We start from the raw sequence: 24,641 nt of genomic DNA, 5'->3' as shown, positions 1-24,641 counted from the left end.
TTTTAAGTTAAATCTGGAGCAACCCTCCCTATCTTCTTAGCAAAAATTATTTACTTCTTTGGTTTTTTTTGTTTGTTTGTTTGTTTGGAGAGGTTTTTTGTTATAGGGCGTGTGTGCTCACCAGAAAGACAGAGAGAGAGAGAGAGAGAGAGACAAGAAGCGAGAAATCACCCCCCAGCAGGCATGGCCACGCTGCAATCCCTTCTCCTCCATTCTCCTCTTGCGATCTTGGACAGGCACACACACACACATGCCCGGTGTGAGTTTAAGCCACTGGGTCCGGGACTCAAACTGTGGTCGACTACATGGGAGTCCAGCGACATAGCCTTTATACTAACTGCTGGTTCTTATTTACTTCTGATAAGTAAAACACTTTATTGAAAATCCCTAATTACTTTTATTCCAGTTTACTCTATGAGGTTCCAATGCTGTCTTAATTATAACTGTTGTCTTGTGCACTTGAATTAATGTTTTAAGTTTTGTAACTTTTACCTTGATACAGTTTTATAAAGGAGACAGTTTTATGAAGGAAATAATTTTGAACATTAAAAACTGTTACCCTAGCAGGTCTTCTGCTTAACTAGCTGCACAGGTGTAATCGAGCACTTGGTTGTTTCATTTTCCCTCTGGCATTCTGAGAATATTTGTTAGGAAGTGTAGTCAGTTTAACGGCTCTAGATTACCGAAATTCTCTGGCTGGAGACCATCTCTTCACATAGCACCAGTCAACAAAAGCTTGCTGAAGATGACTTCCTATGATGCAAAGCCACAGCGTATAAAGGGGAGGATAAGATTCTAGAGCGGAGGACAGAATGAAAGCTCAGTGAGGTGCAGTTCTGGGTAATGCATGGGATAAAGTGGACACTCTAAATGTTCAACTGGGCCAATTTATGATGTGGTAGTGAAGGCAGCTGGATTCGATATGGCTGACGGCAGAGTTCTAAGTCCCAGACCAGTGGCTTTGAGAAACACACTGGTCATATGTGCACGAATTCCCAGAACCCCGAAAGAAGGGAGAAATGGAAACGGGACTGTGTTGTGATCATCCTCCATAGTGGATGCTTTCTCATTTTCTTTCTCTCTTTCTGCAAGCACACAAGCCCTCTGGCAAAAGTTAAAAAAAAAAAAAACAACCTTGGTTAAGGCAGTTTAATATGGGGATAAGGGAAAGAGGAAAGGAGATAGAGATAGGTTAAGAATACTAAGTTCATGGGCCAGAAAGTGGTGTGGAGGTTAAGGCAGCTGGATCCCATACAGCCAACTGCACTGTTTGAGCCCCACAACCTGGCAGCTTGAAAAACACGCTGGGCACATGTATGTGCATGTCCATCTCCATAGGAGAGTGATTCCTTGCTTTTGCTGTCCTTCTCACTGTCCCTGTCTTTCTCTGGTCAAATTAAAGTAAACAAATGAATAAATAAATGCTAAATTCTAAATTATTATTAAAAATTCTATTATTATTTAATGAGTAGTCAACTGTGTTATCTGATATCACATAACCTAAACCATAACATCACTGTTTAAGTTATGTGGTTCATTGTATAATTGCATTTCTGTTCTCTTTCTCAGAAGTATTTTATAATATTTTTATTTTGTAATTAGGAAATTTTTTCCTACCACAGAAATTGAGATCTATACTAATGAGGAAACAAGGAAAATCTGAGACTTTACAATGAAAGGGCTAGGTAGTCACACGATAGTAAAACATAATGCTCTGTGAAGCTGACCCTTTGTGAAGGTTCTAGGTTCATATCCAGAGACCTCCCTGAGTATGCTGGGCACATACTTGCCATGATCTGAGGCTGGCTGGAGATGAAGTAGGTTGCAGCATTGGGACCCTATTGGGGTGCCATCTCTCTCACTCATGGAAGAAATAAATAAAATGTAAAATTCCTTGTAAAAATCAAATATAGAAATATATCACCAAAAATATTTTCACCAAAAGTGAAATTGAAATTTAAAAAGGAAAAGAAAATGTTTAAAAAAAAAATGAAATGAAAATCTTTTCAGGTCAGTAACTGACTTACCAGAGCTTGGCATCCTTGTAGCTTATGATGAAGGTATTGCTTCCAGTTAAGATCTGTGGCCCTTATTACTAACCTTAGCTTTGAACTTTAAAGAACTTGAAATATGACAAATAAACTTTAACAGAAATATATTTAATGACTAGTTTGCTGACATCCACAGAAGAAACTGCTAGTTTAAAAAAAAAAAAAAAAAAGAAAGAAAGAAAGAAAGAAAAAGATTTTGGATTGGGCTCTCCCTACTCAGTAGCTACCTGGGGCTCAATTCCCATCCAAAGCGGCCCTGTAGGATGAGTCTGGCTGGCACTCAGGCCTGGGGAGCCTGTACCATCTATCTGGAGCCAACATGATGGGCAAGAGTCTGCTCCTCACTTGTTAAAATGCACTGTTTGTAACCACTGAGATAAATATTTACTTCCCTTAACCTTTACTTCTGTTAGATGACTTTACTCGAGGGATGAAAAAAAAATCTGCTTTGCAAAAATATCCTGGTTTTCTGGTAAATGCCCAGAGTTCAACATTTTGGAAAAAAAGGAAAAAAAAAAAAAAAAAAAAAAAACCCTTTGAATCTCATCTGGTATTAGTTACAGAATTAGTTCTGCTTAAATCTCTCTTTTTCCTTCTTCAGCATGTTATTGAAAGACTAGAAATACCTAGCCTGAATATCTACAAAATGGTATCAAACACAAATCCAGCACTTGAAAGATATGAGCTCCTGTGAAACTCCAAACACAGTATTAATTACTTGTTAAGAGTAGTCAATGAAAATGACAACATCTACATATCTTCAAAGACTTGGGAAAAACCTATTTCAACTTTCCTCACACACACAAATCCAAAATATAAACGTGTATTTTATTTTTGATATCTGCAGTCTAGACTTGTTTTTAAACTTGTGTGAGACAGGGCTATAGAGCTATTAAAAGCACACACAAAATACAAATATTTTGGGAAAGGAAACTTGAGCCCGGACCTCGGGTATCTTTGCTGTTGTGATAGTGTAGTACTGAACGATGGCCTTTCCTGATCACATTTCATGACCTATATGATCCAATCCATCTATCAGAGTTTGGGAATACATCTTCTTATTTTGTAACGGGAGTGATACTTTTTCCTCTTCTTATTAGAAGTGTGGTCCCTGGACCAGAAGCTTTAGCGCTGAATTAATTAGAAATACAGAATCTTAGGCTCCACCCCATTCCTTCTGATTGAGACATCACATTTTAACAAGCACTCCAGATGATTCCTGTGCATTATGACTTGAGGAACACTGTTCCAAATACAGTTCTGTGTATTTCTTATAAAGGAGAGACTGGCTTTGAATTTTTCAGAACTGACTATTAAAGTTAAGCCACAATGTTTTTAAAAACTCCAGGGCCAGCTAGGGGGAATAGTGGTTAAGGCTGCTGGACCCCATATGGCCAACTGTGTGGTTTGAGCCCCAGACCCAGTGGCTTGAAAAATATGCCACAACATGTGTGTACATGCCCCAGATCCTGAGAGGAGGAGGGTTGTGGTATGGTCATTCCCTTGGGGAGTGCTTTTCACTACCCCTTCTGGAGAGGGCACATGCTCAATAGCAAATTAAAAGAAAAAAATCCTGAATATTTTCTTTTAGAGAGATTTTTGCTATAAGGCACCTGTGCTCATCAGAGAGCAACAGAGAGACAGAAAGCAAGAAATTATCCACCATGCCACAATCCCTTCTCCTCCATTCTACTCTTGGGAATTTGGGCATACATGCACACATGCCAGGAGTGAGTTTGAAGCTGCTGTCTGGGACTCAGACCATGATTAGCCACGTGGGAGCCCAGCGACATAACCATTACTCCATCTGCTGGTTCCCAAAATTCTAAATTTTTGTTATTTAAATTAATTCAATATGAAAATAACAGAATTTTAACGTGACTAATTTTTTTTATTAGAAGTCACCCCATACAGTTACAATTACAGTTAGTTACAATTATAATCACCCCATTATAATTGTCCCAATATATAATAAACAAATCACAAGTTAACAACAAAAGACTAATTCTTGATGACAAATATAACAGCAACAGCTACTTTTGCCTAATGTTTTTAAATGGGCCAGGTTTATTATTTTACCCTCATTTATCAGATACTTTGTGTTTATATGCAGTATCACCAGAATTTGTGATTACAGAATGCTGTAAATCCTCTGGCAAAATTATAAAAAAAACTTTGTTCAGAACAAGAGTAATTGTACTGGGTTGTGGGGTTGTGATTGCCTTTCTGGAACTTCAAAACAAAATTGAGGATTTGCTCTGTTTTTGCAGAGGAAGAGCAACTGCTCTGTTTACTCTGAGATAATCTGCCTTCATTTTCTGAAATAAACTAAAACTCCTAATGAATAATACGTTTTTATCCTGAAGAACACATTTTCTAAATGATAATTTAGAATCATAACATTTTACTGTTACATCATGAAATCAGATTTATTTGAATTATATGTGCCAGTAACATATTTTGTACTTAAATTTTAATGCATCATATTCAATCCTTTTAAAATAATTAGTTTCAGGGCCAGCAGGTGGCGTGGTGGTTAAGGGCACTGGATTCCCACATGGCTGACTATGGTTTGAGTCCTGGACCTGGCGGCTTGCTTTCTCTCTCTCTCTCTCTCTTTCTCTCTCTCTCACTCTGCCCCTCTCTGGTCAAATTGAAATAAACAAATGAATAAATAAATAAAGTTAAATAAAATAATTATTTTAAAAAATTAGTTTCAGGAACAAAACTTAAAAGGACAATAATGGTCTGAGGGAAAGGAACTAGGTTGATTTATTTCTTGTTCCCATTTTTAAAATTTCTATAATGTTTAAAAATGCGAAATTTATTATTTCATGATTAAAAACCCTGTTATGTAAAAATGAACCAAAAGTTGTTTTAACTCTTGGTGGGAGTATAAAATAATTGCTTATTAAAACAGAATGAATGTCTCTGATAAGGGTTCTTCTCATCTGCATACTGTCTGTAATATCAAATCATTTGATTCTAGAGATGCTTAGAGTTAATCAAATGAAAACTTCCTTATACTATCAAAATTATTAAGCAGTTATCTAAAGTTTAATCAGCAGTGGAATAAAATTCATAATATCCTGTCCCTCTTTTTTGAGGATGTAAATTATTATTTTGTTGCTATGATGGAGAAAATTCAAAAGGAGAAAAGTGTAACTATGAGAAAGTGACAAGTTAAAAAAAGTTCTTCTAAAAAGAGTACAGTTTTGATTATATTTCTCTCTACTCAAAAGCCTTCAATTGCTTACTGTCTCCTACTGAATAAATTCTAAACTCTTAAGCATTATTACAAAGTTTTCCATGATCTTGTTCCAAATCTTACCACTTACCTCCCACCACTTGCCATGCTCTTTTATTTCCTGAAACCAAACCAAACTGGATGCTGTTTCTCCAATATTTCCATTCTGTACTTTTGTTCAGACTGTTTCTGTTGATTAGGATATTATCTCCCCTGCCCTACTCCTCACCATGACCCACACTGCCTATAAAAATCCTACTCTGTGAGTTAGAATGCTTCTTGGTTACTGTAACAGGATACTCAACCAACTGTGCCTTAACAAAGAATTGATGACTTCACATAGCAAGAAGTTTTGATGTAAAAGGAGCCATGTGCTTTCATCGTTCTACTTTGCTATCTTCAGCATGTTGGCCAGTGTCTTCAGGCTTGTTTCCTAATAGTCATACTATGGCTGCCACTGCTCCAGATATCATGTCCTCACAAATTTTTTTATCACAAGGAAGGAGAGGAAAGCTTCTTCCATATACCCTGTATGTTCTTTTTGTTATAAGGGAAGTCTTTCAACATACCCTTACCAGACGTCTGTCAATTGAAAGGAAGCATCAATACCCATTCGCTAGCATCATACGAGTCAAGAAATATAGACATTGAGAATTTTCAGTCTCCAGGACCTGCAGTTAGTGTAATGGCTATGTCGCTGGACTCCCATGTAGTCGACTGCGGTTTGAGTCCTGGACCCAGTGGCTTAAACTCACGCCAGGCGCGTGTGCGTGCGTGCCCAAGATCCCGAGAGGAGAATGGAGGAGAAGGGATTGCAGCGTGGCCATTCCCCCGGTGGGTGATTTCTCGCTTTCTGTCTTTCTGTCTCTCTGTGTCTGTCTGGCAAGCGCACACACCCTATAGCAAAAACCTCTCCAAAAAAGAAAAAAAAAAAAGAGTTTTCAGTCTCTAAAATGAAATGACTCTTTACTTTCCAGGAGGATAAGAATAGGGTGGAGATGGCTATTAGGTAGGCTAGGGAGGCCACAGCTGCTTCTAATACTCTAGTCTTCCAATGCCCAAATCAATGACACTGACTTCATGAAATCTTCTTGGAGTCATTCAGATAAAATAAATCTCTGGCTTGCCTTTTCTATTCACATTTTGCTTTTTATTATAGTCATCTGTGTATTTGCCTAATTTTCACTATAAAAATACTTCAGCTCTATTTTGTTCTTTTATTCCTACGATCTGCTACAATCTTTGGCCTTTAGAATAAATATTTCCTGGGGACCAGCAGGTGGCATGGTAGTTGAGGTGTTGGACACTCCTACATGGCCGACCACAGATCGAGTCCTGAACCTGGTGGCTTGCTTTCTCACTTTCCCTCTCTCTCTCTCTGTCTCTGTCTCCCTCTGGTCAAATTAAAATAAATGAATGGATAAATTTAAAAATTAAATAAATAATTCTTAAAACTAAAAAGAATAAATATTTCCTGAACTGAAAACCTCACTAATTTGAACCACAGTTTAATAATTCGTTTTAGCTACATGGAGGAAAAAAAAGACATATAGCTCCAAAGAAAGCCTAGAGCTTTCACCATATTCTCAATTAATATGTATTCTGCTTTTCAATAAGCAAACAACATAGTGAACAGTCAGAAACAAAATTATAAGAAGAAGCTGGCTTATCCCCTCTACTTGTGTTAGCACACACATACATATATACACACCCACATACAAGTACCCTAGAAAGATTAGACCACTTGCCATGGAAGATGAAAATGAGGTTCCCAAATGCTTGTTCTCAATAAACTATGGATTCCAGCCAATTTAGACCAAAAGGATTAGGGCTGCCTGCTAGGCAGGGAGAAGCAGTGAGCTAGAAGCACTCTCAGTTCCTAAGCAAAGCTGACATACCACTTCTGGACTTCAAACCTCCTTTACAAAAGAGAGGAGCAAATGTACCCCAACTGTGCGTTTTGTGACACATGCAGCTAACCCTAATTCAAATGAATGCATTTGGCCTGCTCTGGAGACTATGGGATTGCCAGTGTCCAGAAGCCATGGTCAGTAAGAAAGCTGTCTTCAGTCAAGCCTACATCCACCCTGGAATTGGACTCGACTCTAAGACTGGCAGAAACTAGTTCCATCCAGTCAAGTATTAGTACAACTGACTCTGCACTCAGTGCTGGTGGTGCAATGCTGGCTGCATATTAAATTTCTCAAGCAAAACAAAGGACAGTAAAACATTGTGAAATATCCTAAATATCAACACTGCTGTGTTGAGTAAAATACCCTTTCATTTCTACTACAGAGTCGTAGATTGAGTCATGTCTTCCCAATGCCACAACAACTTACCCCCAACCAAGGGGTAGAGGGACACATGGGAAAATTCTGACTCAATGGGTCTTCCATTTTTATTTGTGTTGCTACATCTACAAAACATCTTCAGACTAACAAACACTATGGCAACCTATCCAAGTAAAACAGTTAAGGACAGGGCAAGAAAAGTCAAGTCTACCCAAAATACATTTTGTATCTTATTCTAAAGGTCAAATTTAATCAAAAAAGTTGTTTCTTTGGACTAAGTGGTTATTTTGCTAATATGACCAATGAAGTCAGTTAAAATAATAAGAAACTGGTTTGTACATAAAGATGCAAAGTCTTTGAAAAATATCTTGATTTCAGTGCACATCAGGAACAGTTTACATAAACAGCAGAAGAACCCATAATACCAAGCCTTGGTGAGGAATAACACCCTAGCAAATACACAAGAAGGGCAGGGGTGCTTGTTCTCAGCTTCACCACCCAGAGGGATACTACAAGCTAAGATTAGCTGAAATGACATGACAAAGTTTTCTAAACTGTAAGGGAGAATTTCACAACCATGTGATTCTTATTATAAGAACTGACCTCAGATATGATGATTAAAGTCAAAACGTCCAAGAGAAAACTTGAAATGTATGACTTATCTGCACTGATGTTATACAGATATTCAAAACTATCAAAAACCGAGTTTTACTTTGTGGAGAGTGTTTTCCCAAAAGTACATGTGGTCAACAGCATAAAACTAATCATTTAATATCACAAAAGGAATCTATAAACCCATTTAGATATTCAAAGTGAAGTCACAATACTAGTATTTTAAGAAAAGTGCTTCTTTTTTAAGCTTTTTTTTTTTCATTTTAGATTTACAAATTACATTCTTATGGTCCTCTTTCCCATGCACGGTATCCTATTCAGGGCCATGTATTATTTTATAACCATTCTTCCCATACATTATATGGCAATCAAATAGAGTGATTTTGTGTTTATAGTTTAACATCATAAAACATTTTAAAAGACTCTGAAAATGAAGTAAAAGTATTTAACTATTTAGGTCATTTATCCCATAATATTAATATTTACTATGTAGAAACTCATATGCATGTATATATTAAATATATAATTTTTTGGTCATTTCTTTAAGTATATATAGCACTGTGGTTACAACACATGCCAGAAGCAATATAGCACTGTAATTAAGAATATAAACTCTAGAGCAGGATTTGAATCCATTAGTTCAAAGTTCTACAAACATACTAGTTGTGCAAATTTGGGCAGACTATTTAACGTCCAATTTGCCTCAGTTTCTTCATCTAAGAAATAGCCCCAGGACCAGCAGTTAGTGTAATGGCTATGTTGCTGGACTCCCATGTAGTCGACAGCTGTTCAAGTCCCAAACTCAATGGCTTAAATTCACGCCGGATGTGTGTGTGTGCGTGCCCAAGATCCCAAGAGGAGAATGGAAGAGAAGGGATTGCAGCGTGGCCATCCCCTGGGGGGGGGGGGTGATTTCTCACTTTCTGTCTCTTTGTCTCTGTCTTTCTGGCGAAAATGAGGTTCCCAAATGCTTGTTCTCAATAAACTATGGATTCCAGCCAATTTAGACCAAAAGGATTAGGGCTGCCTGCTAGGCAGGGAGAAGCAGTGAGCTAGAAGCACTCTCAGTTCCTAAGCAAAGCTGACATACCACTTCTGGACTTCAAACCTCCTTTACAAAAGAGAGGAGCAAATGTACCCCAACTGTGCGTTTTGTGACACATGCAGCTAACCCTAATTCAAATGAATGCATTTGGCCTGCTCTGGAGACTATGGGATTGCCAGTGTCCAGAAGCCATGGTCAGTAAGAAAGCTGTCTTCAGTCAAGCCTACATCCACCCTGGAATTGGACTCGACTCTAAGACTGGCAGAAACTAGTTCCATCCAGTCAAGTATTAGTACAACTGACTCTGCACTCAGTGCTGGTGGTGCAATGCTGGCTGCATATTAAATTTCTCAAGCAAAACAAAGGACAGTAAAACATTGTGAAATATCCTAAATATCAACACTGCTGTGTTGAGTAAAATACCCTTTCATTTCTACCACAGAGTCGTAGATTGAGTCATGTCTTCCCAATGCCACAACAACTTACCCCCAACCAAGGGGTAGAGGGACACATGGGAAAATTCTGACTCAATGGGTCTTCCATTTTTATTTGTGTTGCTACATCTACAAAACATCTTCAGACTAACAAACACTATGGCAACCTATCCAAGTAAAACAGTTAAGGACAGGGCAAGAAAAGTCAAGTCTACCCAAAATACATTTTGTATCTTATTCTAAAGGTCAAATTTAATCAAAAAAGTTGTTTCTTTGGACTAAGTGGTTATTTTGCTAATATGACCAATGAAGTCAGTTAAAATAATAAGAAACTGGTTTGTACATAAAGATGCAAAGTCTTTGAAAAATATCTTGATTTCAGTGCACATCAGGAACAGTTTACATAAACAGCAGAAGAACCCATAATACCAAGCCTTGGTGAGGAATAACACCCTAGCAAATACACAAGAAGGGCAGGGGTGCTTGTTCTCAGCTTCACCACCCAGAGGGATACTACAAGCTAAGATTAGCTGAAATGACATGACAAAGTTTTCTAAACTGTAAGGGAGAATTTCACAACCATGTGATTCTTATTATAAGAACTGACCTCAGATATGATGATTAAAGTCAAAACGTCCAAGAGAAAACTTGAAATGTATGACTTATCTGCACTGATGTTATACAGATATTCAAAACTATCAAAAACCGAGTTTTACTTTGTGGAGAGTGTTTTCCCAAAAGTACATGTGGTCAACAGCATAAAACTAATCATTTAATATCACAAAAGGAATCTATAAACCCATTTAGATATTCAAAGTGAAGTCACAATACTAGTATTTTAAGAAAAGTGCTTCTTTTTTAAGCTTTTTTTTTTTCATTTTAGATTTACAAATTACATTCTTATGGTCCTCTTTCCCATGCACGGTATCCTATTCAGGGCCATGTATTATTTTATAACCATTCTTCCCATACATTATATGGCAATCAAATAGAGTGATTTTGTGTTTATAGTTTAACATCATAAAACATTTTAAAAGACTCTGAAAATGAAGTAAAAGTATTTAACTATTTAGGTCATTTATCCCATAATATTAATATTTACTATGTAGAAACTCATATGCATGTATATATTAAATATATAATTTTTTGGTCATTTCTTTAAGTATATATAGCACTGTGGTTACAACACATGCCAGAAGCAATATAGCACTGTAATTAAGAATATAAACTCTAGAGCAGGATTTGAATCCATTAGTTCAAAGTTCTACAAACATACTAGTTGTGCAAATTTGGGCAGACTATTTAACGTCCAATTTGCCTCAGTTTCTTCATCTAAGAAATAGCCCCAGGACCAGCAGTTAGTGTAATGGCTATGTTGCTGGACTCCCATGTAGTCGACAGCTGTTCAAGTCCCAAACTCAATGGCTTAAATTCACGCCGGATGTGTGTGTGTGCGTGCCCAAGATCCCAAGAGGAGAATGGAAGAGAAGGGATTGTGGCATGGCCATCCCCTCTGGAGGGTGATTTCTCGCTTTCTGTCTTCCTGTCTCTCTCTGTCTCTCTGGCAAGTGCATCTGGCAAGTGCACACATCCTACAGCAAAAAAAAAAAAAAAAAACCTTTCCAAAAAAAAAGTAAAAAAAGAAATAGTACCTACCATTTTCCTATTAAGAGAACAAAATTACTTACTATTTTAAGTCAATATCATGTATATAGTATAAAACTACATATGTAATATACCATGAATAAAGCATCCATACATACTATACAATATGAAGTATAAAGTTAAACATATATTCAGGTATATATGTTTAAAATATATATATAAAGCTTATTTTAAATGAATCTATATATGTGACAACTTATTCTAAGAACTCTGCAAACATAATACCACCCAACATTTAACTTGATTAGCTATTATTAAATTATTACATTACAGATTTGTTGAAGCAAACTCTGGTAAATTAGAACATCTGTCAAAGAATGTAAAAGAAAAGATAGAATACAAAACTATTAAATATAGCCCATCTCTATTAATTCATTCAGAGCCAAACAATTAGCCTAAGAACTAACCTGCTGAGGGAACCAGCAGTTAGCATAATAGCTATGTCGCGACTCCCACGTAGTCGACCACGGTTCGCATCCCGGACCTGGTGGCTTAGAACTCACGCCAGGCGCATGTGTGTACATGTCCAAGATCCTGAGAGAAGAATGGAGAAGGGATTGCGGCGTGACCATCCCCCCTGGGGGGTGATTTCTCGCTTTCTGTCTCTATGTCTCTATCTGTCTGGCGAGTGTACGCGCCCTATAGCGAGAAAAAAAAAAAAAAGAAGAACTAACCTGCTGAGTCAGTTGGTGGCATGGTCGTTAAGGCTGGATCCCATATGGCCAACTGAACAGTTCAAGTTCTGGACCCAGAGGCTTGAATAACACACCAGACACAGGTACGAGCATGCCCAAAACCCTGAGAGGAAAATAGAGAAGGAGGGAGTATGGCGTGGCCTTCCCTCCTGGGTCGTGATTTCTTACTTTCCCTCTCTCCCTCTGTCTCTGTCTCCAGCAAGCATAAATGCCCTATAGCAAAAGTTAAAAAAGAACTAACCAGCTAAATAGTGGCAGCCTCTTAAGACTTGAGCAGGGGAATGTTTTCCTTTAATTGTTAGTTAAAAACTAATAAAAAGGGCTATCTGAACTATTGAAAGAGTCACTTTAACCACTTGTCTTCCCCAGTCATCTCTACCAAGTCAGTTTTCTGGAGCAAAAAGATAATAAAGAGTCTGACTCCAATTTTTGATGTTCAACTTCTGATATTAAGCCCCACCCCTCCCTTTTCATCTCTTGCCCCACATCTGAGAAAATCAGTAAGGAGGTCCCAGCCATCCGTCCCTTGGCACTGGGATAAGGGTAGAGTGAGTTGAGCAGGTAGAAAAAGAAAGAAAACTCAGACTAGACAAACCTACCAATCTGGGAACTCCCACCCTGGCTCACCTCCTAACTGCACTAAAAATCAGAGCCACTCCTCTTTGCTTAAGCCATTCAAGACCAGTTTTGTTTTTTTTTTAATTTTTAATTCTTCTATTTTGGGGGAGAGGTTTTCTCTATAGGGCACATGTGCTCGCCAGACAGACAGAGAGAGACATAGAGACAGAAAGAGAGAAATCACCCCCCAGAAGGGATGGTCACACCACAATCCCTTCTCCTCCATTCTCCTCTCAGGATCTTGGGCATGCACGCACACAGGCCCGGCGTGAGTTTCAAGCCACCGAGTCCGGGACGCGAACCACGGTTGACTACGTGGGAGTTCAGCGACATAGCCATTATGCTAACTGCTGGTTCCCTCAAGACCAGTTTAAATGTCTGCCTGGCTCTCTTCACAAAGTGCCATTATATGAATAGTAAACCGTTTCCTATCCTCTTGGTGTGTGTACACACATGTGTGTACATGTATGTGAGAATGCTATCATGAATCTTAAAAATTCAAACTAGATTTGAGTGGCTGTGGTGGGGTTGATCCTGACAACCATGGGCAACCTAAAAAACAATTGGTGGAGCAAACAGTGCTATCTAGCTGATGACCGTCAGCACCTGATATCTTTATTATCTCTCTCTTGGCTAACTCACTGGCTCTGGTAGCAAATAGGCAGGCTTCACCTTAGCCACTGGAACCGTGGCCTTAACTAAACCTCCCATGGTCATAGTGCCCATTGATCTAAAATATCCCATGGTGGGCAGGAGTGCTTTGACCCAACAAGTAGTAAATTGAAATAAATTATGTCTTTGACATTTTAAATTGGCTTAACAAAATGGGACCCTGTGGACCTTCCCCCACAGTTACAATAGTCAATACAGTTCAAAATAGATTAAAATATGGCCTACAGAAATTAAAGCTCACTGTCTATGACTTACAAAAGAACCATCATTTCTACTGTTTTCCCCTTTAATTGCCCAATTTGGCCAATGCTCAAACCTGATAAAAAGGAAAGTCATTTAACAGTGGATTAGCACAACCTTAATGCCAGGGTACCCCGAAATATTATACTCGTACTGTAATTGAAATTACTAACTAGCCAATCAGTAGTTATAAAATGCTTTACTATTACACATTTGACAAATTTAAGTTTCAACAGCCTTTCAGCCCCAATTTGCTATCACCATAGAAGAGACACAAAACAGCTTTATCTGGCTACCCATGGGGTATCTTTAACAGCCCTGCCCTCCTACGCAATTTCTGCAGACAAAACCTTCACTGTGACCACCTTTCTCCAGCAATCCAGATATGATATTACATTCATGATATCGTCCTCATTCAAGATTCACCTGATATACTCATTCAAGATACAGTTTCTTGGGAACCAGCAGTTAGCGTAATGGCTATGTTGCTGGACTCCCACGTAGTCGACCACAGTTCGTGTCCCGGACCCGGTGGCTTAAAACTCACGCCGGGCACGTGTGCGTGCGTGCCCAAGATCCCGAGAGGAGAATGGATGAGAAGGGATTGAGGCGTGACCATTCCCCCTGGGGGGTGATTTCTCACTTTCTGTCTCTATGTCTCTCTCTGTCTGTCTGGCGAGCGCACGCGCCCTACAGTGAAAATCTCTCAAAAAAAAAAAAAAAAGATACAGTTTCTTACAAGGAAGGTTACAAAAGGAAATGGGTCATTGTCCAGTATACAGTAAAAGCCCTGCCTACCTTAAATTCTTAGTGATTGTTTCGTCCATCAAGAGCTGTTCCAACCCTGAAAACATTATCACACTCTCAGCCTCCATTAAAATAAGCCCAACATTGTTTAGGACTGTTTGGGTTCTGGAGGCAGCATGTTCTCATTTATAGATTTTACTTAAGTTCATTTATGCAATTATTTGCAAACTGGCCCATCTTGAATGGGATCCTTTCCAACAAAAGGCTCTACAATTTGTCTAAGTTGTGCTACAACAGGCATTCACGTTAATGTCTCCCAGAGACTCCTTTACTATTGAGGCTTTAGCAACCTCCTCTAACTTCCCCAGGAGTCTCCAGACCATCCATGGTGTCCCTAAGTTGCCCATGGATTTCCGATGCAAGGAACTGCCCTACTTGTCCCCATGTGACACACATGAGTATTAGCTGCTGACTGCATACTTGGTCTTTTTTAACACAGAAACCCTCACAGGTCCTCAGCCTGTAACTCTCTATACTCAGTTACACCTTCTACCTAGGATCTCTGAGCCAGCACTCTGTAGACTCAGCAATTACAGAGGTCTCATTATTAAAGTACAAATGGAACTTAGGGAATAAAGCTAACTCTGGGTCTTCTGGCATATTTAACCTACAGGAGCAAGTGACTTCTGTTCTCAGTCTCTTGCAAGAAGTAATGATGCCAGAGGTCACCCTTTTCCCAGACCCACTGACCACCTAGAAGGACCCTCAAGATGAACTAAGCAACCAGAAAAGGGAGTTTGTATACTGTGCCTATGTGAGGTCACCATACCACACAGTAAAGACTTGAAGTGTGCTGCTGCTGCCCACCTCATAACCAGGACATCCCTGATGGAGGCTGGAATGAAAGGTCGGCACAACTGGCCAGACTTCATGAAGTCATCTTAGCTCTAGAGGATTCTCGGCACAAAAACTGGCCAAATGTGTATATTTGTGTGAACTCCTGGGGCAGTACCAATTACCTGGACAATTATCTAACAGCAATAATAATCACCCTCTTTGAGCTAGAACACAAATGCCTTGCCTCACAAATACCCAGAGTATAATCCAACATCACACATATTGCCCATCTTACAGCTAAAATAAGAGGCCTTACCAAGATATTACTTATCCCCTTTGAGTTCCAAATACTATTGATGGTGACCGAAGTATGTATTTCACTCCTCAAAATACACACCACAGATTCTTAAAGAAGGCATTCAATGAAACTTTCACCTCCCTAATTGGCCTTATGCTTCAAGCCTCACAGACTTTCAAATAAGCCATGGCTTATTTGAAAAAGTTAAAAATCAATGAAATGAAATGGGGCATATTTACCATCAACTAAACATCAGAGGTGCATTGTAACAGAGTCTGACTCCATTTATGATGTTTGAGTAATCGATAACTTTTAAGCCTTATCCCTCTTCTCACTTTGTGCCTCTTATCTGAGCAGGCCCATAAGAAGGTTCATGAGCTTCATCCTTTGGCATCAGCTGAGATGTTAAAACCTCTCAAACTTGAACTCTGGCCCTAGCCCTAATCACAATGAAATACAAGACCAAGTCCTACCCTTTCCAGAAAGTCCCATTATGCAAGCCATAAATCTATTTAGACTATCTTGGTGTATGTGTGATATTATGAGACTTGGTGGGAAGGAGTGTGCTGATCTCAACTTTGGTGGGACAGCCACAGCTATGCATAATACTTTCCTGCTCCCGAACTTTCCAATAGCTCCCTCGCTGTCTGCTGAGATTAAAAACAATTTATCACAGCTATAGATTTATCTTTCTAGCCTCACTCTCCACTACTCTCCTTTGTAAACATACTTCAAATGTTACTGTTTCCAAAACACTTAGTCTTCAGTTGTCTCCATTCTCTTGACTCAAGCTGTTACCCCTGACCTAAGTTTTTTCTTCTACCCGCCATATGTAGTGACCTCTTCCAGATCATCTTAAAAGCTAACTCCTCCATGAAGCCTCTTTGGATCCTCCCAATCAGATGAGCTCTCCCTTCTCTAAACCCTGTATCACACTGTTTGGATCTCTAGTTGTGTTTATCATGTTCTGTCCTATAACAAAGCCATTAGCATTTTATTGCTCCTAAAGCTCATGGGTTGAGAGCATAGGACATCAAAACAGACTCCCCTCTCACCTCAAACAAAAAAACAAGCAGAGCAACAGTTCAAATCTCACATCTGATTCTTACTACCTAGTTGTCCCTGGACAACTCATCTATCCTCTCTGAGCCTCAGTTCCCATTTTCAAAGAGATCTTACATGTAAATGTCTTTGCCTAATTCATAGTAATTACTCAATAAAATATTGGTTATTATATCCTCATACTAGATCTTAGAAGGAATTTCATGTCAGAAACTCATCTTTTAGAGTCCAATGCAAGAACAGTGCCTAATGCATAGAAAACATTTATTAAATATCTACTGAATGAACTGAATAATTGGTTCATAGGGCCTCAATGAAATTTTTCTTCTTTTTTATGATAAAGGGTGCATGAGTGCACACATGCACAAGCGACACAGAGAGAGAGGACAGAGCACCTCAGCAGGGTCTCATCATGCTTCAGTCCCCTTTCTCTAGCCTTTCAGCTCCTCTTGGGTGCCCGTGCATGCATCTAGTGTGTTTTCAGGCTCAGGGGAATGTGAGCCCGTGGTTTGCTATGTGATTTCCATCAGTGCGGTTCAGTATGCTATGGACTGTGCCACCTAGGCTGCACCTCACTTAATTTTTTTTTTAAATTTTGCTATAGGGTATGTATGAATACCTGAGAGAAATGGTGTGGTGGGGGAGGGAAATGAGAAAGCACCCCCAAGAAGGTGTAGCTTCACCGTAATCCCTCCTCTATTCCCAAGTCAAGATTCTGGGCACATACCCACAATGCACCCAGCATGTTCTCAAGTCATTGGGTTCAAAACTTGAACCTTGCAGTCAGCCATGTGGGATCCAGCTACCTTAACCTCCATGCCACAGGCTGGCCCCTGAAATCTTAAGATAAAGTATGTTAAATCACATGCATGAAATTTAAGTTAATTCAAAGTATACACACACAAATCATCTAAGAAAAAAGAGAGAATTCAGGTGAAGACAGATACTTTAAAAACAGCTTCCTATCTTCTAACTACCTTTATTAATTTCGTCAATGTTCCTCCACACTTTCTCCATCATATAACTCTCTCTCTTCCTGTCACATCTGGGTTATGGGTTTATCTACCCTCTGATTTTGTTATTTTAACAAAGAATAGACATTTATGGACTTAAAAACACAAGTTACTTGACTTGATCAATGCTTCTTACTGTTGAAAATCTTGTCCAGACATTACGTTACTCTGTAAAACTTGATGTATAAACTCTTAAAACATATAATGAACTACGGACTATATTCAATATTCCTAACTAAAATAGAATAAAAAATATTCTTAGATGCTAGTAGAAAAACAGATTTACCTCTAATACAGTAATTCTGTTTCAAGATTCTACCTTAAGAGAAAAATGTGAGATGAAGAAAAACAGGTAGGTACAAAGATGCTCATTAGAATGTTGTTTTAAATAGCAAGAAATGTCCTAATAAGCATAAGATGTGATTGTCTGCAGTCCTCTAAAATCAGATATTAAAATAGTTTTTAATGATAGTGGGGAACATTCATAACATTGCAAGTAGAAAGGCAAGATACATGTGACATAGAGAAAGTAGTTTATCTCAATATTAGGGCATTTTTCCTTAGTGACAGAATCATTCAGGTTTTTTCCACCTGTATTTTTAAATATTCTACAAACAAGAGTTAATTTTAAAATGTCTTTTAATCATGTGTTCGCTCTATGAGAGTAACCATCAAATGCATCTAACTAAAAAAAAAGTCTTCTTTTAATACAGTTTTCTGCTGTACTAAAAAATTCAGGGAAACTGTATCATGCAGAGTCATGTATATTTGCAAATTGATCCATCTAATGTTTCAGTCAATCCAAATCCCCTGTGTAAAGTAGTCACCTTGAAATGTATTGTGGTTCTCAGTGAGAGAAGAAAACAAAGTAGAAACAGGACTGTGGGGAAAGGTAAAGTAGAGAAGTCTATGAACATCTCTTGGGGAAAAAAAAAAGCCTATCTTAATAGTATTCTCAGATCTTTAAAAACATATGAGAGCTTTTCAAAAAGTCCATAGAAATGCATATTATGAAATTTAAGTTAATTCAAAGTATACACATATATTTTCAAATATTGTGCACCAAAATAAATGTGTGTGCTTTCATTTAATTTTTCCATGAACTAAAAGCACCCTTGAATTACTAAATATTTACTTTTCACAAAAAGTATTATAATCTAGCATATTTTAAACTTTGGCTTCCTTGAAAACATGTTTCTTTACATTAACCAAGTTATACTACGAACTACTCATTAAATCCTATGATCATAAAATGCCAGCTACACGTAAACTCCATTTAGGTTTTCAAAAACATTTACAAATAAGGTCATGATATAGTAATCACAATCTTTAAACAAATTCTCATTTTAAATAAAAAAACAAATCTCAGTCAATTACCATATGATACATTAAAAGATATCCATGATAGATTTCTTTTTTCCTCAAAATTCAAATAAATGATACATCTCTTGCTATCTGTGGTTTATGTAGTGTGATGGGAGGAAACTGGGACTGTTATGTGTGGTCCTGCCTGTGTAAAGACAGTGCACAGGCACATTACAAGCAAGGCTAGCAGGGTCTAGCCAGTCAGTTTGCTGGTTTTCTAGGGTGATGATAGATTTGCATTGATTTAACTTTGCTGTTTGGTCCACATCCTGGGAGGATGGTAACGTGCACCTGGAGTGGGCGTGGGCCAAGAAAGCAGACCAGAGCATGCAAAGCTGACTGTCTCACCCGGTGAGTGATTGACTTCATGGCCATGAACTTGGACTCGTTTGTTTAGTTTTGACCAGCTGAGCTAACTCATTCTAAGACAGAACTGCACAAGCTAGCACAGCCTTCCAGAGTTTTTATTTTTCCTTAAAAAATTCTTTTTTCATTTAATTTCCAAAATATATCCTATCATGTCATAGAGGAGTTTTATAGGAATAAGACTGTTATGAAAACATTATTTCAAACATCCCTGAAAAAATAGGGAATAAGTATATTCAGGAAACAGTAATTTTTAACAAATGGGAAGTGAAATCTAGAGCAAATAGTCACTTAAAGCAAAAACAATTAAAACAAATAAATTCACCAAAGCAAATGCCTTTTTTACAATTAGACTTGGAAATTTCAAAGACTTCATGATAGACAATTAGTAATATCATCATCTGGCAAAAAGAGAACCAGAAGGGGACTCTGGAACCCTGAGATCCTGTCCTGGCTGTCATTATATAACATAAGTCACACATCAGTTTCTTCATTTATAGAAGGAGAAACCGGGCTTGACACATCTAAGAGTCCTTCCAATTTTAAAAAACTAAGTATTCTTCTTCTTGTCAAAATTATATAAATCATATATTCAACTTTTAAATCTAGAATTATTTTAAAATCCATGACAAAGATAGAGCTGCTAAAATGTTCTAAGATAAAGCGCAAAATAAAATAAGCTTTACTTTCTGAATAAAAAGCCTGTAAGGATACAAAAAAAAAAAAAAAAAAAAGTTATACAAAATAGTCTCAAGTTTTTCCCCATCTAAAAGACAGGATCACCTGGACATCACAGAATATATTTTCTTGAACTAATTATTTCTAGTGCAGCACTGCAGTATTGCTGAAAGATTTAAAAAAAAATTGTCAAGGAATTTTCATATATTATCTAGAAATATAGTTTCCTTCCTGTTAAAAATTCTTACACAAATGTAAAAGTAAAACCTCAACTTATCTAATACATGCCTGTCTTCACTTTATGGTACTGCTCTGAAGGCTGGATGACTGAATGGATTTTGAAGCAGGGTGTGCCAGATTGTTTTAAACCTTGCAAAACCTTTTTAGTATAGTCTTTGGAGAAAAATTACAATGGAAAGCAGAAGTGATATGAAAGACTCTAGACTAGAGTTTTAAAGCTTCCATTGTCATGGTAAGCCCCGTGTTAAAATATATGCTAAGAAGACAAAGATACAAGTATTTCTAACCAAATATTGAGATGAGCATAGTCTACATTTGCTGCCAGATTGAGACATTTTATAAGGATTTACTCTTTATGATTTGCTCATTTATTTCAACGCAGCCTCCCTCACCTCTAACCCCTGGGTGTAGCTCTTTTTCCTTTAAAAATTCTATCAAGTGACTCAGTGTCCTATTTTGTGAGAAAAATCTATCAGCTGCTATACAAATTTGCCTCATAAGTCACCACTGAATCACATTCGTGATAGCAAAACCAATATTACAAAAACTAATGCAGTGAATTGAACAGTTACAGGAAAAGGGGGGAGTTACAATTCAAGGTCAAATAGTCGTATTATCCTAAAATCTCTGCACCATAAATAGAAATTTATTGGACATTTTAATAGCTTTTTAAAGTAAGGAATTTATCAAGTTCTTGAATTTTTAAGTTTTTTCAACTTTTTTCAAATGAAACTTGTAAAGGATAAATGATGTTTTCCGATGAAAACTTTAAGCTCAGTAATAAAAGCATATTACAACGAAAATAAATTTTTAATAATGGATTACTTGTCAGTTTCGAGGACAAATAATGCATAAGATACTAAGAACCATGTTTAAAACAAGCACACTTAAAAAAAGATACTTTGACTTTTATTATTTCACCTCTCCTATATTGCCTTATACCTTTTAGATTTATGTAGCACCTATCTCCCACCGAATTTATATGGTCTTATAGGATTATAGACTTAAAAGTATTATGACTGCACAGTATCAATTAGATGTCCAATGAGATATATTTATTCCTTTTTTTTTTTACCTGAAGAATTTTCTATTGCCATATTTTGGAGAGGTCATACGGATGAAGAAGGGTAGATGAAAAGCAGTAAATCATACCTTCCAAAAAGCCATCAGCCTCACTTCATCATAGGTCATCATTGCTTCAGGGAGTTGAAGAGAAATGCTAATCAATCTGCTTTCCTGGATCTTAGATAACGCTCAGTTTTTAACTGTGAGAGAATTTTGCAATGAAGAAACAATTCTGAACAGAGGTTCTGTCAATATTATCATTAGTTGTTGTCTACACTATCAGTAGACTTACCAGCCAAAGTCCACCAATAACTTACTCCTAAGATATTTTTTAGAAGTTTTCACAATTTTTGGCAAGCTAGTATTTCCATTGCTCTTAGGAAATAATGGCAGTCAGCCAGTTTATAAATTCTGGTGAAAACTCAGAATGTAATAGTAAATATCACATATTTAACCTTTTCTCAAGTAACTATAAATATCTGAAATATAACCCATAAATACTATATTCTATAAAATGAGCCCTATAACAATATTAAAACATCACATCCTTTTACTTCCTGACTGTATGTATAATCTAAACAGAAAGCAAATTCATACTTTTAACTTTTTTTCAAAAACTGTTGAACTTAAACTAAAAAAAGATTTCTGGAACCTAAAGTACTATAAAATCCCCTTTTATTTATGAAAATACAGAAATGTGTACTTTAATAAAAGGTAAAGCATTACAGAACATAACCAATTTAAAGGGAAAGCAGGCCCTAAGATTTACTGATGCAAGTTTCCCTACTTGAGTTAAGCAGTAATGGCTAAATTTAAGTCACTTGATAGTAACAGCTTGGCGATTGATGAATGGAATTTACTTTCAACTTATAGCAGTGGATAATACACTTTGGGGAGGGGAAAAACCTGGTGTACTATTAATGGTATCCATTGACGAGTGGCTGTTTTTATTTATACCTGGTTATTCATCTTTCACAAAGATATATCTACTTATATAGTTTAACTAAAATAAAAATATCCTCAAATTTTAAATACTGAATGGAACATGAAAACTTACAATTAATTGAGACACTTGTTTATGAAAATAGACATTTCTCTCTGGTTATTTCCTCAAGTTCACATTCAATCATGGCAGTTTAGGAAAACATATTAGCTAACGTGTGATAAACCGTTGACCATTTATGTTCCATTATAGATGTTTTTTAAAAATATTCTCAAGAAAAATGTAAGTACCAATTCATACTATGATCTCTGGAAACAATTTATAGCTCTAAGTCTTTTATTTCAAAATATGAAAGTCTTTAAAACATTTCATTTTCATACACTCACTAGCATTATATTTGTTTCACACATGGCTCTAAAAACCTATAGAACAAATTTCTTGTGGCATGTTATTAAGTAAATGACGTGAAAATGTTTGTCATAACAATTTCATCTAAAAAAAAAAAAAGTCCCAAACTGTGAGCTGATTATCGTATATAATTCTTCATTCTTCCCAACTTTATATGCTCTTACAAAATTGTTTCATGAATAGCATTCACTTTGGGTCCATGAGTAGTCTGGTCACATGAATATTCATTATTTTCTATTTAAATCTTTAAAGGATCCACCATTTCAAAACTCTCTCTAAAATCATAATTATATAAGATGTTGCTCCAGTTTGAGTCTCAGCTACATTAACTAATAACTTAATTATCCGAACCAGAACCATTCAATATCATTGTCTCTAATACTTTTTTCAAATAGGAAACTTGAACACACTGTAATTCTTTTAAGAATCTTTATTGATTTTTTTAAACAATTCAGTCTAATGGTGCTCCGTGCAGTTTATAGAAAAACTTCAGTACAGTCTCATATAAACTGCAATCAAAAAAGGAATTTACTTTGTCAAAGAAGTTATCTGAAGTTGCAAGTTATTTTTCATAATATGCAGAACAGTAAAATGTAACCATGCTCTGGGATGCAGGTGCTCCTGCGTACTATGGAGTTATTTTGGAGAGCTTGCTAAGGTCTGCAGGCAGTTTATGGGATGCAATAATTTTCTCCACAATTTAGGTACATGAGAATAAAATTGATATTTATGAATAAAGTATTTTTCTCAAAAAAGTTGAGGCAGATTTTGTTGAATGCTATCTGTGTGGGTACACTTGCTACACCTTGAACTGTACTAAGAGAGACAGACAGCAAGGAGTCCATGTTCATGCTGAAACTTGAAAAATTCCTCCACTCGAGTTGAGGAGTTCCAAGAAAAGGAAGAGGACAAACACTATGCACAGTTGCTCATTGTCTTACATGAACAGAACACACCATGAAACTTTACATAACAAGGAAGCAAAATCCCCTTCACTGCTTTCAGTCAGTCAGTGGCGTCTATAGTGGAGGGTGAAGTGGAGCAAGCCTAGTACAGGGTAAAGCTTAAGTCTACACCTCATGCAGAGTTGTCCTTGTTCAGTCCTCTCATTTTCTCAGACATCCGAATTAGAACTGAGGTTTGTTAACCTGGGGTCCGCATTGATTTCGTATCTGTAGTGATACCCTTCCATATGATCCCTGCAGGCATCCCTGATGTTATGCATCCACTTTTTTATCCCCTTGCGGTTCAAATACAAAACCAGGAGGAAAATAGCGCCTATCAGGGCTAAAACAATACCAAGGAAGACATAAGAAGTCTGCAGGGATTGGGGGAGGATAGGGTCACAGTCCAGGTCCGAGCTGCTGAGTTCCAAAAGGACCCGATTCCTCATCTTTTCTGGGAATGCACAGGTGAGCCTGGCTTTGCCCTGCACTATCTCTGTCTCCTTGAGCCAGGCCACCATGTCCACCATCTGGCAGTCGCAAACCCACGGATTGTTGTCCAGGAAGACCCTGACATGAGCCAGGCCTTGCAGTTCAGCCAGGGTGCCGTTGTGAAGGACCTTGAGGGCATTGTCCTCCAGGTGGAGGCTCTCTAGGTGTGTCAGATTGCGGAAGGACACGTAGGTCAGGCTCACCAGCGAGTTGTTACTCAGGTCCAGATGTCTGAGGCCAGGCAGATAGGCCAGCACATCCCGGGGCAGGTAAAGTAAGTGGCTGCTGGCCAACTCCAGGCGCCTGAGCCCGCGTAGAGCATGGCCTGCCCGGAGGGCCGCGGCCACCATGCCTTCTAAACTCTGGTTCTGCTTGTCATCTGTAAGGGGCACGAGGTGGTTCAGCATCAGTTCCACCAGGGGGCTAGGGGGTGAGACGCTGGCGTTGCTGCCTGAGAAAGCGAAGGGGCTGAGGTAGGTCAGCGGGTTGTGGCTCAGGTCGAGCTGGCGCAGGCTGGGCAGATGCTCGAAGGCGCCGGTGCGCACCTCTTTCAGGCGGCTCCCGCTGAGGTTGAGCGCGGCCAGCTCGGCCAGCGGCGGCAGGCGGGCGAAGG

General features: G+C 37.9%; 1 protein-coding gene across 1 annotated transcript in view; it reads right to left on the bottom strand.

Moving 5' to 3' along the window:
• Positions 1 to 23,007: 23,007 nt before the first annotated feature.
• The window catches only part of TPBG (trophoblast glycoprotein), a 3,271-nt gene continuing 1,637 nt past the window's right edge, over positions 23,008 to 24,641 (bottom strand). Inside the window, exon 2 of the mRNA XM_006143350.3 lies at positions 23,008 to 24,628. Within this exon, the coding sequence (XP_006143412.1) occupies positions 23,707 to 24,628 (922 nt within the window). The 3' untranslated portion in view covers positions 23,008 to 23,706. The remainder of the gene's footprint in view (positions 24,629 to 24,641) is intronic.

This window comes from Tupaia chinensis, unplaced genomic scaffold (assembly GCF_000334495.1).
Source record: "Tupaia chinensis unplaced genomic scaffold, TupChi_1.0 Scaffold000097_1, whole genome shotgun sequence".
Classification (NCBI taxonomy): Eukaryota; Metazoa; Chordata; class Mammalia; order Scandentia; family Tupaiidae; genus Tupaia; species Tupaia belangeri.
The sequence above is the reverse complement of the archived record's forward strand: the minus strand, read 5'-3'. Positions and strand labels throughout refer to the sequence as shown.